Raw genomic sequence first — 17880 nt, forward strand, 5'->3', positions numbered from 1 at the left:
TGACGATGATGCCGTCTTTATCAAAAAGTTTAAATAAGTAGGTGTGTTTTCCCCCACCCTCACGTGACATTGTTACGTAATTATTTGTTTATGATAGGACAAGTAGGTCAATGGCCTTTGATCATCACTGGTTCAATTATTTATTTCCACACCATGCACCGCACAATGACGTTTTGATTCGTTTGTTTTAATCAGCCATATAATGCTATAGCAGATGTTTAGCGTTTCTATTATTTATTATTTTTATTTTATTTATTCTTCTGCAGCTCATTGGCTCACGTAGTGGCGAATCAAAGTCGGGCACCGACAGTAGCCGATCTACAAGCTCACTACGTGTCGCGTCCACGATGCGTTGTGAGCTTGTAGATCGACTATTGGTGCGCGAAACCGCCGTACTGGCATTGTTAGTCCCCCATCAGGCATTGCGATGCGATCATGATCTTACTGTAATGTTGTCCCATGCCATGCCACACAGATCTGGAAATCACCCATACACACAACAACTAAAACAGGTGAGTCAATTCGTTTTACATTTAGGCCTACATTTTATTTTAAGCAAGGCTAATAAAGGCACATTTGGGTAGCTAATAATAGTAACACGATTGTCTAGTCTAGTCATTCAGTCAGACCCAGCTTCCTACCGCTATTTTGGAAAAAGCAAGTCCCTGGCTGAAATATGATCTAACATTCCCCAAAGGCACTGACTGTTGTTGTTATTATTAGGCTGTTATTACCTTCATTTATTTTGTGTTATTCACTTCTCATGTTATTGTTATTTTGACTTAAGCTTGGTTTAAATATATATATTTTTAATCACTGAAGCAAAATTGATGTCAGATTATTTACTTAGGAAACTTTGGAAACTTTGATTCATGGCAGTCAGATAAAATGCAACAAGACAACATACCACACAATAATGCATCACATCACATCACATCACATGACTCCACACAACCATTGTTGTATTGACTGTTGAACAAGGCCTGCTGAACAATGCTGCACAATGCTGTAACAGATGAAGTTTGACTTTTGTAAAATAATTGTAGGCATATAGTTTGACTTGGTTCCAAAGATAAATATTGTGGAAAAAATCCCCATGCTCTGGGACACATATTAGTAATAGTAATGTACTACACTACAGTGTGTGGTTCTAAAAATGTTCATATCAGGGACACTCAAACTGATACATATTAGGCCATGTGGACCCCTCAAATTGTCCCAGGGTGAGGGGCCCCTGGACGAATGATTCCATAGAACAAGTTCCACATGTTGGTGGCAAAACAGACGGATACATGCTCTTACACAATATAATATGAATAGTTGATTGCACACTGATAACTTAACCTTTATTCTTTTATGGCTTAATTTGTATTTGTTTTGTTAATGGCCCTTGTACACATTATGAGTGTGACATGGGCTGTACAAATAAACTTGCCATGGCTCTAATTAAATCCAACCCTGTGGAATGCACTCCCCAGTACTTGAACTAATACTCTCAGAGACGCCCCCATGCACCCTCCAAAACCCCCTCTCTTCATTCCACAGTTTTTATTTTATTCCTTAGTCTTAGCCTTTTCTTAGTGTTTTTCCCCCTAATAAAGTTGTTTTTCTTTGTTGTTCTCTCATACCCCCCATTTAAAGCATCTTTGGGTATCATATTATTATTATGATGATAGTTGTTCAACTATAACATCTAAATTCCTCTTGCTTGGTTTCACAGAATGTCGCATCGACTTAATGATATCATGCACCTCTGTTGTGAGTTGTCAGCCAATCAGCAGATAAAGACAGCGGTACAGGGCTCAGGGAAGGGTGCAGCAGCAGCTGGGACTCTGGCCTTTGCAGGAGGGTTGATGGGAGGACCTCTGGGTATTGCATTGGGTAAGTAACTTATCACAGCCCAGTCATCTTATCTTGATTAGCTTCAGGTCATAATGAACACACTGTTGTCATGGCACTGATTCTCATCCTCTTGTTTTTCAATATCTTTGACACACACATCCTTTACCACGTTAATCCTATGGTCCCTATACTCTGGGCATGTCATAGGTACACATTCCACAAATACAGCGGATTTACAAGCATACAACGCGTCACGTTGGTTGGGGCTCGTGAGCTTGCAGATATTTCCAGCAAAGATATTTGGTGTAGAGGTAAAAAAGGAGGGTGCCGGCCAAGTATAGGTCCCTGGGGGACCTCAATCAAAGTATATAGGGTTTAAGAAGTTGTTAATGGACTGCAACAGAAGTTATCTACTTGCTCCACTTCCTTATAGTGACGCAGTTCCTAGTGAAACGGTCCAGAAAGTAGGAACATTGCGCTGGAGGGAATATGATTTGACGGTCAAAAAGTTGGCAGACCACAACTCATTGAAGACATTAATATGTAAAGACGGGGCGGGCTGACGAGCGCTATAGACTGACAAGGCAGCGGCTACGGAAACACATTTGTGTTCATAGGACATATCGGTGTGATGTCAGCTGCAGCTTGTGATTGGCTGAACCGGAGGCAGGCCAGCGCAACACACTGGCTCGGCCGTGCGGGGAGGGCGAACAGGGAGGCGGGGGAAGGGGGGTACCACACGAACCAACGGGGAGTAGCTGAAGTTGAAGTAGATGACGTTGATTGACACAGGCACCTGTCAGTCATTCTGACCTCGTGAATTATTAAATAGCGATAACGTTCATCATCACACATTACATTTTTGTTTAGGGGTTGGGCTTAGGGCTGTAACTGTAGACCATATTCACACCGTGGCCATCTTGGATCACATGACTTCCTGGGGTAGCAGCCTGCACAAGCCTGCATTACAAACCATTGTGAACAATGGAGCGGTGGTCCCAAAATATGACTTCTATTCAACCAATTTATTTTTACCAAATTGACAAATGGGCAGATGATAACATCAACATCCCCAAAATGATTAAATAGAAGGGTATTATCCACAATATTCATGGTAGTTAGGCTGCAGTGTTACTCTGTACAAAGACTTGCTACAGTATGCAGACTAGTGCTTGCTCTGCCTTCATATTGTTAATATTACAACTTTTTCTTGAAAAACGGATGCTAAAATAAAAATAATGTTTCGAAAATATTTTATAAAAAAATAAGCTTCATACATGTGTTTCTATTCAAAAATGACCACAAAAAGCGTAAAATAATTATAAAATAATTATTTTGGCCGTTATCGGACCGACACTTTGTTTACATTCTAGTCTTTTAGACTAGCATCCTTTTTTCAAGAAAAAGTTGACTATACCTCCTTTAATATGATAGTGGAGCAAGCACTGCACAGATAGCAAGTCTTTGTACACAGTAAGGTTGCAGCCTAACTACCATGAATATTGTGGATAATACCCTTCTATTTAATCATTTTGGGGATGATGATCTTGTCATCTGCCCATTTATCAATTTTGTAAAAATAAATTGGTTGAACAGAACTCATATTTTGGGACCATCGCTCCATTGTTCACAATGGTTTGTAATGCAGGCTTGTGCAGGCTGCTACCCCAGGAAGTCATGTGATCCAAGATGGCCGCGGTGTGAATATGGTCTATAGTTATAATACTCAAACACAGGATTCTACTTCTACTGTTAGGTGCCATATCACTACTACCATATGCTCTAAAAGTAACCTCCCTTTCCCTCCAACAGGGGGCGCTGTTGGTGGTCTTCTGGGGTGCTGGCTAACCAGTGGACAGTTCAAACCTCTACCTCAGATCATCATGGAGCTCTCTCCCCTGCAGCAACAGAAGCTTTATGGGGACGTCATGGCCATTCTGGGGGACATCCAATGGACAGATGTAGCCCAGCTGACTGCCTTGGTAATGGGCAACAGCACCATGAAACAGCAGGTCACTGGTGCCCTCCTTGGATATATAACAAGAGAACTGCAGGCAGAGGTGCATTATGTGGACTAAACTTATGTCTGGATGTAGAACTGGTCCCTTAAAGTGAGGTGTCTTAACTGACTGAACATCATGGTTGTTTTTGCTGATGCAATTTTTTTTTAAAGGTTTGGTTTGTATCATCATGTAATTCCAAATATTGGTGAAACATCTTCACTGGCTGCTCAGTTGATTAGAAATTGATACGGTATTCCAAAATAGTCTCCTCATTTTTTTTTTGTACCCCTTTTTTGTACACCCTAACCCTAACCCTTTTTCTCAGGAGGGTAAAAAACAGAAGTCTGATGTGCTAAATGATTCTTCCCCAGTCCCCACACACTTGCTGTGTTGTCACTGCTGTTGTATCTTACTGACTCACCTGCCAGTGAGGAGCCCCCACTGGCAGGACGTACTGTAGAGCCTTCATGCTACCCCTCCCACCCAACACTGCCTGCTGACAGGTGCCGCCGCAGCCTGTAGGATTACGTGCAGTGGCAATTATCACCCTGCCCGCCCAATTGTGTTAGTATTTAGACACTCGACAAAGCTGGATGCACCACGGTGGATTCGAATCCACAACCTCCGCGGTGCATGCACCTTAGCAGTGTGCCACCTGAGTGTCCCACTATTCTTCTTCTAATTTCATACAAACATGTTGATTTTACTATTTGAAGAGCCGTATCTATGGATTGATTGATTGAATACTTTGTTAAAAGTTTGAATAGGATAGTCTTCTTCTCTTTTTACCAGTTTCGAGTTGCAGCCACCTGTAAGTGACTTTTCAGAGCGGTTTTAAAGGAGGGTAGGGATTTATACTCCTTAAAGGCCAACGGTAGGGCATTCAACATTTTTGCGGCATAGCAAGAGAACTAATTTAACTTGAGCCAAATCTGGTTTGGACGTTATTTGTGGAGCTGCCTCTGGTGTTGGAATTGTGTACATCCTTGACATTTTGGAAGTACTTTTTCAAGTACATGGGTATCTAAGATACGTGTCTTAGTGGTGTACAGTCTTAAATGTTAGACCTGCTGCGCTTGTTTAACTGGATTAGCCTAAAGTCACCATGTGACCAGCAGTGCATTATCTATTTATTTATTTATATCAATTGCTGATAATCACATGTAAAGCTATAAAGGTTGTGATGGTTTGACGCTTACTCAGACCACACATCAAGTCACTTTGCGTAAGGAACTAAATGCCAAAATTGCATATTTGTTAGCAAGGCTACAGACCCTACAGTGTAGTAGCATTGTGTACACTGTACAGCATACCATAATGTTTTGCCGGGCATTTATTTATGGTGCCAAGTATTAAACTGAAGGAATCTGTTCTATTGGTTTGTCTAAATGTGACTCCACACTGTTGATCAGACTGGCAGAAATGTTTGCCACCATCTGTATATAAGTTGACATTATTTGACATCCATAAACCTTTTACCTGAAATTCTTACTTCTTGGTAAAGTGGGGCAGTCATTTTAATGAACAATTAGTGCTACAATCCAGGAATCCAGTAATACTACTATATTGTTCCTACTGTTAGCACTAGAGTTGTCTCTTAAGGCTGCAACCCATTTTAATTGTATTTTTGTGAATTAAACATTTGAACCAATCTGCATGGTAGAGTATGTTAATAACGACAGTAGCAGTGGTTGGAGGTGGTCACCCTACTCTGCCATTGAGACATTTACAGTATACCCTGGTGTAAGGTTGGACACCTACTGGTTATCAATAACCTTATTATAAACAGATGTTGCATTAGGTTGGACACTAGATACACCGGCATCTTCATTGAACATTGTAGTTTGAACATCATTGCAATTACGTCTTTGTCAGGCAGAAACAGACAGACATAAAACTTTAAGATTAAACTATCTTTAATTGATTGTGCATTCAAGTGGCTTTCCCACCTTTCCTTTTTGTTATTGTTGTTGTTGGTTGGAAATCTTATGTCCAAAACTGTTACTTTTCAGGAAATGAAAAAAAAAGTGATCCGATGTACTTTCTTCACAAGCTCTTGTTAATACTTACCATTGTAGGGCATTATTTTAAGAAGAAACAAAAAGTTGAAATAATGCGATGCAAGGTTTTTGCCCAACAGTCAGCAATGATATATTATACTCTTTGGCCTTTGGAGAATCCTTTTTCTCACTGTGGTTGTGGATGATCGGTAATAAACAACAAATGTTACTGTTGTATAGAGTACACTTTGTTTATAAATTAAAAATAGTATCTCACCCAGCTGTAAATGGTGACAGTGTACAATATTGAATGTTAATTCATGATGTAATCCAGAACTGGACACTGTTTACTTATTTAACAATCTACTATGGCTGGGTAATTAACCAACAATATACAGTACTGATATTTAGAAGCAATAACCGACTTATCTAGGTGAATTAATTTATATCTTTTATATATCAAATCTTTATTAAATAATATATATATTGTTTATAATCGACAAAAGCGATTAGTAAGATTAACCACTTAACCCTGTATTATACACACTCAAACAGTGAATAGTCAATCTTACATCGGTTATTTTGAATATTTTTAAACAATAATGTATTAATCGTAATGGAGGCAAAAGTGTGAAATAATCTTGATATTGAATACAAGTCTCATGACCCAACCCTACACTCTACCCTTGAAAAATGAAAAGACAGGGACAAAAGTAACTTAAAATATGTATTTATTAAGAGATGTTTGCATCTCACCACACAGAAATAATTAATTCGTTAAAATGACTGATCTAACCTATAACATAATATATGCTCCATTGCAAGATTTCCTCGCCCGCCAAAAATATCTGACCTACAAGCTCACAATGTGACAATGTGTCGCGTGTGTAACGCATTGTGAGCTTGTAGGTGAGCTATTTTTGACGTGTGACACCGTCTTGGGGAAAAAGTATGAATCGAGCTTCTTCACACAGAGGTAGAGCTTCGAGCTTCTCACACAGAGGTAGAGCTTCTAGTGTCTATCCCACTATGACTGAGTCGTCATCTGGGAATTCGTAAAAGGGAACCTCCAGGTTGAGAGGAGCGGGTCCCTTTCTAATTCTCCCTGAAGCGTCGTAGTGGGAGCCGTGGCATGGGCAGTAGTAGCCGCCATATTCTCCAGCGTTGGCGATGGGCACACAGCCCAGATGTGTGCATACGCCAAGGACAATGACCCATTCGGGGTTGAGCACACGGTCCTTGTCATGCTGGGGGTCACGCAATTCGCCAACGTCCACCGCAGCCTCCGCGGCGATTTCCTTCTCCGTGCGGTGGCGGACAAACAGAGGCTTGCCTCGCCACTTGAAGGTCATGTTCTTGCCTTCGGGGATGTCCCCAAGCTTGATCTCGATCTTGGACAAGGCCAGGACGTCCGCGGAAGCACTCATGGAAGTGATAAACTGTGTGACCACCGTCTTGGCCGCATAGACGCCCACCACAGTGGTGGCCCCGGTAATGAGGTAGGAGAAGGCCTTTCTCTCCTCCGCGCTGTCCTGAGAGGACTTTTTCGGGTCAAGGACCTCCGGACGACGGTAGTCTGAGAAGTCAGGAATCTTGATGTCGGTGTGGGCGAGGCGGGTTCCACTTGGAGCTGCAAATGAGACAGGGCGCTGTCAGTCAATGGGAATTATAAGATGCTAAAATATATATAACTAGGGTTACAACAGTGAATCGAACTTACAATGTTATCATTTTAAATGTTTTTCAGTTAACAGCTTCCAACTAGATTTTGGTAGTTATCTGGTGAAAATATAAAGTAATATAATATAAGTAAAGAAATATATAAAAAACTAAAATATAATTGTGCTTCTCGATTATTTGATTAGGCTAATTGAAAAAGTAAGCAACTAATTGAAAGTTGCAGCTGTATAGAACTTGCCCATACTGTCTGTATCTCAAACTTCAGGGAATGTCTGCAAATGCATCTGTAATGTCTAACTTATCATCATAATTTGCAATTCATCACATTACATAATACCCACAACATCCTAACACGTTTTGTCTAAAATCCTCCAAACACACGTTTTACAAAGGACCTTTATCTACAATCAAGAACATGGTGCAATTCGACAGACACAAACCCTGCATGTCAACATTTCTGTGACAGAAATGTCAATTTGGACAGAAATTCTGTCCAAATTGACACCTGTAACCAAAGTAACTAATTTGTATGTAGGCCTATATGTACTCTACTTAATTGAGTTAATTAAAAGTGATGAGCACATTAATGCATTTACAACGCAATAATATGATTGTGAAATACTTTTACTTCACTGTGGTATTGTTATTTAATATTGTTATGTTTTACTTATATAATACAACTACTTCTTCCACCATGCCTGTAACCTGACAAATAACAGAACATTAATGACATATACATGCTACATAATCAAATGACAACAGAGAAAAGACATAGGACAACATGTCCTACTGTACTGTCTGTTACGTAGTAGTCGGACATGTTGTCCTATAGAATGCATATGGCGACGGCCATACCATAGAACCACCTTACCCAAAGCAGCTGGCAGAGGCACCGTTCCCTTTACGATCACCCCTGACATCAGACTCTTCGGCGTGTTAGTGGCCAGAGCCCCGCCACGACGGACGGCTATAGACATCATGTTGAACCCAGATGTGTGGTTCTGTTCTGCGGCTTCAATCTGCTGGAGTTCGGGACACACCGACCTTTCTTATAGAGGATAAACCCGCCTATGTGCTCTCTCTGCCGTACTGGAAACCTGCGCAGCCTCCAACGTTCCGCGTAGTCGTGTGTACTGTACATACATCACATGTGTAGCCATACATTATAACTCATGTAGAGTACTTTTATTTTGAAGATGTTTTCTCTCTACAAGAGTTATAACGGCGAGCGGGGTCGCCCTTGCTGGCAGAGCCCTTCCGTCCATTTTCTGCTCCAAACATGTACAAATGCAATATATAAGGTGCTCACCGCATTGTTGAAACTGTTTTCTACCGACGCGCCAACTCTTCGCCATGTGTTCGTCCATATGTTTCCAATAAATTAATGTTTTCTCAAACTTGTCTGGGAGTCTTGCGTTTCCTCGTCCGCCTACAAAACGAGGGGGATCAACGTCACGTGATATGTGCGGCAACAAGGAAAGCCAATGAGATTCCGAGGCAAGTTTGAGTAAACATTAATTTATTGGAAACATATGGACGAACACATGGCGAAGAGTTAGCGGGTCGGTAGAAAACAGTTTCAATAATGCGGTGAGCACCTTATATATTGCATTTGTACATGTTTGGAGCAGAAAATGGACGGAAAGTCTCTGCCATCGTCCCCGCTCGCCGTTATAACTCTTGTAGATAGAACGTCTTCAAAATAAATGTACTCTACAGGAGTTATGTATGTCTACATACATGTGCAGTGTTCCCCCGGTGAATACCGGAACGCTCCTCAAATTCACCCCTGCCAAACTTTTATATATACTCTATGCTGCCAAATTGTTGTAAACTTACCTTAGGCCTACCTCCCTTCCCCTGCCCTGACCCTTATATTGTAAATACCTTTATTTTTGCATCATTTTTTCTTCTTCTTTTTTTCTGCATAGTACTGTGTTCTATCTGTATGTCATTCAATGCTATATTTAAAAAAAAAAAAAGGATCTGAATGTAAATAAGCCTTGGCTTTCCTGAGCGTATCTTTTTTAGTTGACTAGTGAACTGTACTTTTTTGAATGATTGAATATTTTATTAGACACAAAGCAACACCCCAAATAAGTCCGTTAAGAAACTGTACCTTATTTTAATCAATCAATCCCTATCAGAATGTGTGTCAATATTCAAATTGTTTAGTCCACTAGATAGCCTATACATTTTGTTTGGATACATGAAACTGTAAAATAATTCTTTGAACATTGCTAATTTAAATACTCTATTATGTGGGAGTGAACACTATAAAATTGAAGCTGATAAATGGGTATTCTCTTCTGATTGCCCAAAACTGGCAACCCACCAGAAAATGTATTTTCAGTTTATTAAAGAACCAGAGAGACCCTTGTTACTGAACAAACACTGTAGTGTTCTCATGCAGTGTAGGGAACTGTCACTTAACACCAAGTTAAACCACAGCCAATGAAGACAGAGTCCGTGTAAGATATGACCATTTACTTTGGCACTTCTTCAATGACATGACGGTGAAAAACTGTAAATAATAAACAATACAAACATTCAGTGTGTGTGTTCTTAACTAGCAGCATTACATACATTTCAGAGTGAAAGAGTACATGAATATTAATACAAAATGAAAATACCTAAAAGAAAACTATTCCTTTTGATAGTTTTTGCATACGTGGCATTTTCACTGTATGCGGCTTATAATGTTTTCTTTAGTGCCAAAGTGGTTTCCCGTGTGCACAGAGTAGTGAAGAAAGAGAACGGTGGCGGTGCACCCGCAGGTAATTCAATTACTACTGTTGCTACTATACTACAGTACCACCACTACTACTATGATTACTATTATAGCTTAACCCATCTTTATGTCATACGACAGATGTAGAACAAAAGTGGGTGACATTGTTGCACGAAGCTCCATCCATCATTGTATTTTCTGGAAATGAGATTGAGAAAGAAATTGAAAAGCAGGTCAGATATCAACATGGCAGTGTGACATACTGTATCTATACATAAGGTGTGTGGTTAATAGCAGTGTGATGACTGATGAAGCAGTAAACATAGCAGTTGTAATTACAGAGCTCTACATAAGGTGCTTGGTTTAAGGACGAATCAATAAAATTGTGCAATTAAAAGTAGCAGATATAACAACCATAAGAGTCATATATGGCTGAATATCTTCACATAACTTCCATATCTTCTTCTCCTGTGTGTTTGCAGGTGGTGTCAAAGATGGAGGTGCTATTGCACCTTTCGTAGAAGATGAAGTGTGGAACCCATGGGAAGATGAGGAGGTGGAATACAACTCAGCGCTGCACAAGAAGAGAGAGGCGTACAGACAGTATCTGGCCCAAATGGACAAGAATAAACCCAAAAGACACAAAGTCCAAATCTGGGGTAAAGCTGCCATAGGTAAGACAAATACATGGATACATACATAATATGTCATGTCACTAGCCCCACCTGTGGGCGACCTCACCCATCGCTGTGGGATGGAACTACAGTGATGTTGTGTGGTCACAGATTGGGCTAAGAAGAGCCGTATGTATTTCCCCCGGAAACAATCTTTTTTGACCAATCTCAACACTTGTTTCATTCACAGAGAATGTAACCAGCACAGATAGAAGTCTTTGTACACAATAAGGGTGCAACCTAACTTACCTTGAATATTGTGGATATACCCTTCTATTTAATCCTTTTGGGGATGTTCATCTGCCCATTTGTCAATTTGGTAAAAATAAATTGGTTGAATAGAACTCATATTTTGGGACCATCGCTCCATTGTTCACAATGGTTTGTAATGCAGGCTGCTATCCCAGGAAGTCATGTGTTCCAAGATGGCCACGGTGTGAATATGGTCTATACCGCAACGTCCTGCTGCCTCCTGCATTATAGGCCTGGGGCCAATTCTGATATCTTCACAAATTGGTACCACCCAAGGTGACCGTACATTTTTTACATTTTTGACTTCCTACATGTCTCTAGTTTACATTTTGGTATGATAACCCTTTCTGCGACCCAGCTTAATTGATGTTATCACCCGCTAGAGTCGGTCTCCCATCGACTTTCTATACAGGAGGAAAATACCCAGAAAAGATTTTTTTTTCTGGGTATTTAAGGAGGATCTGAGGGGTCTAACTAGGGGTTTGTCATGATGCTGAATCCATTGCAGGCATTTGTTTTGCACAAAAAACATTCCGTGGGCTAGAAATGGCCTCAGAAAACAATACACGTATGGGTGAGTATTCATGTTAGTCGGAGGCCTTAGGGTTTTTTTTCTCGTGCTAATCAGTCTAAAAGTGCAAAATTTTGCACAGATGTAGCTCAGGGCATGCTCTAATGATTTAGCTAGGGCGCCCGAGTCTGCGACATTCAGGGTCGCCACAGCGGCCAAATCAAGTTGGGCTCCCATCGACTTTAGTGATGAAAAGTGATGAGTCATCACTTTTCAGAGTTTTGTGGGTGCTGTGGTGACCCCGAAGGTCGCCGACTCGGGCGCCCTAGCTAAATCATTAGTGCATGCCCTGAGCTACATCTGTGCAAAATTTTGCACTTTTAGACTGATTAGCACGAGAAAAAAAACCCTAAGGCCTCCGACTAACATGAATACTCACCCATACGTGTATTGTTTTCTGAGGCCATTTCTAGCCCACGGAATGTTTTTTGTGCAAAACAAATGCCTGCAATGGATTCAGCATCATGACAAACCCCTAGTTAGACCCCTCAGATACCCAGAAAAAAAATATTTTTCTGGGTATTTTCCTCCTGTATAGAAAGTCGATGGGAGACCGACTCTAGCGGGTGATAACATCAATTAAGCTGGGTCGCAGAAAGGGTTATCATACCAAAATGTAAACTAGAGACATGTAGGAAGTCAAAAATGTAAAAAATGTACGGTCACCTTGGGTGGTACCAATTTGTGAAGATATCAGAATTGGCCCCAGGCCTAATATGTGACATTTAGAACCAGGTGGTAGCCTGTACAGGACCGTTGAGTGATTTCCCACGAGAGTTTCCAAACTATAATACTTAGAAAGAATAATCACCTGAACTGAATATTTCTTGACAGTAAGTAGCTCATAACATGTCTACGGTGGATTTCTCTGAAACAAACACTTTGCAGATAGAAAGAGGATAATGCTTTCTATAGAGCCGCAATATTGGGAGGTATTGCAACCCTAGATTCGTCAGATAAAACATAAAAATAAAACATCTAGTGTTGCAATTTGCGGCTGTGTGTGTGTGTGTGTGTGTGTGTGTGTGTGTGTGTGTGTGTGTGTGTGTGTGTGTGTGTGTGTGTGTGTGTGTGTGTGTGTGTGTGTGTGTGTGTGTGTGTGTGTGTGTGTGTGTGTGTGTGTGTCCGTATTTATAAGCTCTGTTGTTTGCGACCTGATGGTTGCTTCTCACCGTTAGGGCTTATTACTTGTACAGAGCTTTTTCTATTGCTGTGGATGCATTCATACAGGAACAGATGCATTCGTTGTACGTCGTCTGAAGCTGTTGTGTAATAATAATACTTTGTTTTGACTATACGACTCAGCTCTACACATTATGTTAACACCAAACCTTTCATTATAATTTGGCCTATTCTCTTTAGGGCTTTACCTGTGGGAACATGTTCTAGAAGGACCCCTCAACCCTACAGACAAAGTGGCGCAATGGAGAGAGGGGGAGCTTCAATCAGGGAAGATTGATTTCAGGTAGGATGCCAAAGAGTTACTTTTAACCACCTAAACACTATATATACTCAGCACAAAAAGAAAGGAAACTTGAATTTGGTCCATTATATATACCCTTTAATAATACCAAATTGTATTGTGTTTTATATCATTTTCATAGGTGATTCGTCACCTTTACAACGAGGTACAGCTTGTAAGCATCGGGCATTCGAGGCATGAGCTGCACAGCCAAATGTGTGGGTAGCACTGACCAAAATCTTGCCAAAATGGCTTGCAATATACTGTTCTGTTCTGCTGGCATTTACTCTCGTTTTGGGCTTCCCTGACACTGAGCTTAAAATTAACAAAGTGTAAAAATGGCCAATATGTGAAGTTTCTTCTTTTCCTTATTACTGTGGGAGAGTGCAATCATTCAATGAACCAAGCAACAAAGGTGAACACCAAAAGAACAGTATTGCAGGCCTGCCAGGCCATTTTGACAATTTTTGGAGGGGCGCTACCCACAAGTTTTGGCTGTGATGCTCATTCCATGAATGCCAGATCCTTACAGTCTGTACCTTGTTGTAAAGGTGACAATTCAACAATAACAATGATATCAAAAACAATACCATTTGGCATAATTAAAGGGGAGATATAATGGACCGAAGTCAAGTTTCCTTTCTTTTTGTGCTGAGTTTATTTTGTTTACTAGGGCCCCCCACTGGTCTATAGTTGGTCCCATAAATGTTTCCCCTGTCAACCAAATGATTTGCCTATTTACAAGTTCACAACGTGTCGCATTGTGATGCGTTGTGAGCTTGTAGACTTGCTATTTTCACAGAATGGTTACCTTTTATGTTTGTTTCCACACAGTTTTAGCACATTCATAGAATTTAGATGTCACCAAACTTACCGGTAGAGTTTGACTGGCTACGTGAGACTAGGTCAGACCAAACTACTACACTGATTGTTATTCTCTCTCTCTCTCTGTTCCTCTCCCTTCTTGACACTATCTCTAGTTTCTACACGGGTCCCGCGGTGGTCCAGGGCCACGTCCCTACTGACATGAACAGCCTGGTTGTAGTTCTGAACGGCCGTGAGCAGCAGAAGATCTCTTACTCCACACGCTGGCTGGAACACGTCCAAGCGTTGGTCCAGGCCCGCACGGTGTCCCACGTGGCTGTGGTGCTGCTAGGCAATGAGCACTGCACAAACGACTGGATCGGACCCTACCTGAAGAGGAACGGAGGCTTTGTGGACCTGCTGTTCCTGGTGTATGACAGCCCCTGGGTCAATGACAAGGACATCTTTCAGTGGCCTCTTGGGGTTGCCACGTATGTAGTATACAAATTGTATTTTATATAATGTATCTTTTGCCATGTTGTACACCCCATTAAAACTGTGTCAAAAAGTGTCATCATGTGGGAAGGCTGTTGTGTTAGTTATATTGTATTAACATACAAGATACAATAATATAATACTGAGACGTTTTGATGAATAGCACATCTTAATAGTGTTTTCATGCTTGTCTGTGCACAGGTATCGGCAGTTCCCCCTGGTCAGGCCTAATCCCCTGATGGTCTCCTCCATAAGGCCATACCTCTGCAATTTCCTAGGAACTGTTTACAAAAACTCATCCAGAGAAACGCTCATGCAGGTGCTGAAACGAGCTGACCTGGAGAAAGAGTGCATCACCACTGCCAGGGAGAAGTAAGTTATTACACAGTTGCTGGTTTAAAGTTCCAGTGCACTCCTCCAAACTTGGTCAGAACAGAAATATAAATGTTTGATCAATAATGCCCATGCCCAAAAATATTCACGCACATTTTCACCCATAAAAAGCCACAAAGGACTTTTCTAGCACCTTGAACTTTGCCCTCATAATTAACAATTCCAGGATCTATGAATTATGCCAGAATGCCATTGCCAAGCCAATGCAACCCCCCCCCCCCCCCCCCCCCGTGTTGTTCTGTGCAAAAAGCATCAGTCTGTGGTAGTTAGAATCCAGAACTAGAATCAGCCCTACCCTCGGAGAGCATTACTATTATTTGGAATAATATTTTGACATGTCTTGCATGTAAACACAACACTGTGTACTTGTCTCAGGTGGCTTCCCCAGGAGACGCCAGAGAGCCTGAAGCACTACCAGACGGCTCTGGCCCAGAGCGAGCTGACGCTCTGCCCGGTAGGGGTCAACGCAGAGTGCTACCGCATCTACGAGGCCTGTGCTCTCGGCTCCGTCCCCGTGGTGGAGGACGTGCAGACGCCCGGTGCGTGCACGACCGGCGCCAGCTCCCCACTGCGTCTGCTCAAGGCCGCCGGAGCGCCCTTCATCTTTGTCAAAGATTGGAAGGAGTTGCCCGCCATCTTGGAGAAGGAGAGAGGGCTTAGCCAAGAGCAGAAGATTGACAGGAGGCGGCGGCTGCTGGAGTGGTACGCCAGCTTCCGTCAGCAGATGAAGGAGAGGTTCACGGAAGTCATAGAGGAGACATTCTTTAATAGTGGCTGATAGATGTATCCAGAGCCCAACCAATATCGGTTTGGCCGATTTATCGACCATTATTTGACTTTTATTATGACATCGGTATTGGCAATTATGCTGCCAATGTATCCTGATTTTTAACCTGGTGTCCTTATTGTGGGTATGTCATTATGGGGTTAAATGTTTTCCAAGATTCTCCAAAAAGCTGATCTATGAGTTGCGTCCAAGTGTTGTGAGCTTGGAGATCAGCTAATTTTGAAAATCTTTGAATAGGGCTTATGTTGTTGAATTAAAGCTGCATTATGTAACTTTTGTATTCTACTGCAGATTTTAACTGGTTTCCTGCGCAAGTGATGACATTTTTACCATTGATTTGTCCCCTGCTTGCTCAAGGAATAAATTGAATCTTGACTATGACTATCAGGTCAAAATTTGTGTCAGGTCCTGTGTCAAGGTGAGACATGACCTTTGCGACGATCTAAATGTCTCAATAGAAGAGCAAGGAGACAAAACCACAACAATTGTATAAAGTATATTGTATTAACATACTCTACCATACAGATTGGATAAAATTATATTTTATTCATAAACAAAGTTACATGGTGCTGCTTTAAGTTATGTGATCTCAAATCACCCAAAAAGATGTAATTTGTCTTACGGATGATGGGTGATGTTTATGGTAACCGGAAGGCTCGCCCCAATGCACACTCACCCCCCATTTTCTTTTTCACCGACTGCTCTCCTTCATCGGTTCTTGGATTATTTTATTTGTTTTACTGATGTAATCAGTGTGATTGGTAATGGGTGCATGAAACAGCACCTCCCCTTCAGCTCACCATATTGGGGACTTGGGCAGGCATAGAGTGAACAGGTGTTTGCCCAGGGTGCTTACTCGCTCGGTTGCGTCTCAGTGGCATCTCGGTTGTGTGGCGGCAGGTCGCGTCTTTGTGTTTGTGCTGTTAGCATTAAGGAGCAGACAGTTCCTCTTCATCAGATATGGTTACAACCTCTGCAGGCTGCGCCGTCCTCCTCTGCGTCGACCTCCTCTTCTTTGTCAGATATGGTTACAACCTCTGCAGGCTCTGCGCTGTCTTCCTCTCCGTCGTCCTTCTCGTGTATTACTGCCACGGTGTCCGACTCTTCAGCCATCGGGTTATAGTTGCCCCGCCCAGACTGGCCTCCAGATTTTCCATCCGGGCAGTGAGGTCCTGCTCGACCATGGGGCTGGGACCCTTGGCCGAGGGCGGAAAAGAGGGGGGTTGGTCTCCGTGGGGACCCTGTGATGTTGGTCCTTTCATCATAAGTTAACAACAGGCTCTGGTTGCTTTGAAACGCGTGGTTTCACTGAGTCAGTGCACTACTCCCCACACGCAGCTGTGTTCGAGAAGTGTGTGTCACACACACTGCTGGCTTCTAGTTTAGCACTCGGAAGCATTCATGGACATCGTCTCTGTTTGTTTCACTGAAGCCTGTGTGCAAACACACGCACACAACTAGCACGGCTCTGTACTCTGGTTCGGAGCTCCTTAATGCTAACTGCACAAACGCAAAGACACGTGTTCACTCATGTTCACTCTATGCCTGCCCAAGTCCCTAATATGGTGAGCTGAAGGGGAGGTGCTGTTTCATGCATCCATTACCAATCACACTGATTACACTGAGGTTAATGTTATATTAATAAGATTAGGTTTATGCAAAGTTTTACTGAGGTTACAATTGAGAATAAGGTTAGGTTTCGGCAACGTTTTACTGAGGTTACGTTAAGGAATAAGGTTAGGTTTAGGAATACCTGGTGGTGACCATTTAGACGTCACCGGATTTGACCCAGGGCAAGAGTGTTTTGGGGCAAGCGTTCTTGTATTCATATTTATCACAGCACATACTCCTACGTGCTGGGGTGGGACAAGTCAAGAAGGAGTGTTGAGGCGAGAGGAGTGGGTCAGATGCACTGCATCCTCCCGATGGGGGCTCCTCACTGGCAGGTGAGCCAGAAGGATACAGCGACAACACGGAAATGTGTGTGGGGAGGAATTCATTGACATAATGACTACATTGGGGAGACAAAGGGGTAATTATATTTGGGTGCTCTAAAATAAATATAAAAAGTAAAAAAAAAAATATTTTGACCTTCCCAGAAAGGATGCTTACATGTGTGGAGAAGTGATCTGTGGACAATGCTATATTGGTGTAGTGCCCTTGGTGATATTCTGTGTCCAAGTTGT

The 17880-nt window shown here is 41.9% G+C and overlaps 3 protein-coding genes across 3 annotated transcripts; 2 read left to right on the forward strand and 1 right to left on the reverse strand.

The window, feature by feature from the left end:
* The first annotated feature begins 456 nt into the window (after positions 1-456).
* On the forward strand, positions 457-6027 carry LOC308293864 (protein C19orf12 homolog). The gene is made up of 3 exons (XM_080736507.1): positions 457-512; positions 1721-1881; positions 3655-6027. Exons 2-3 carry the CDS (start codon positions 1722-1724, stop codon positions 3918-3920), a joined length of 426 nt encoding a protein of 141 aa, XP_080592633.1. The 5' UTR covers positions 457-512; position 1721; the 3' UTR covers positions 3921-6027.
* An 837-nt stretch (positions 6028-6864) lies between these two features.
* LOC308294366 (cytochrome b-c1 complex subunit Rieske, mitochondrial-like) lies at positions 6865-8505 on the reverse strand (the record flags this gene model as incomplete). The annotated part of the gene is made up of 2 exons (XM_080737098.1): positions 6865-7475; positions 8397-8505. 2 exons carry the CDS (start codon positions 8503-8505, stop codon positions 6865-6867), a joined length of 720 nt encoding a protein of 239 aa, XP_080593224.1.
* A 1631-nt stretch (positions 8506-10136) lies between these two features.
* rxylt1 (ribitol xylosyltransferase 1) lies at positions 10137-17172 on the forward strand. Its single transcript, XM_080737335.1, has 6 exons — positions 10137-10302; positions 10739-10930; positions 13116-13218; positions 14196-14510; positions 14716-14886; positions 15283-17172. Exons 1-6 carry the CDS (start codon positions 10149-10151, stop codon positions 15683-15685), a joined length of 1338 nt encoding a protein of 445 aa, XP_080593461.1. The 5' UTR covers positions 10137-10148; the 3' UTR covers positions 15686-17172.
* Positions 17173-17880: the final 708 nt, after the last annotated feature.

The sequence above is a fragment of the Nannobrachium achirus genome, assembly GCF_963921795.1.
Source record: "Nannobrachium achirus genome assembly, chromosome: 11".
Lineage (NCBI taxonomy): Eukaryota > Metazoa > Chordata > Actinopteri > Myctophiformes > Myctophidae > Nannobrachium > Nannobrachium achirus.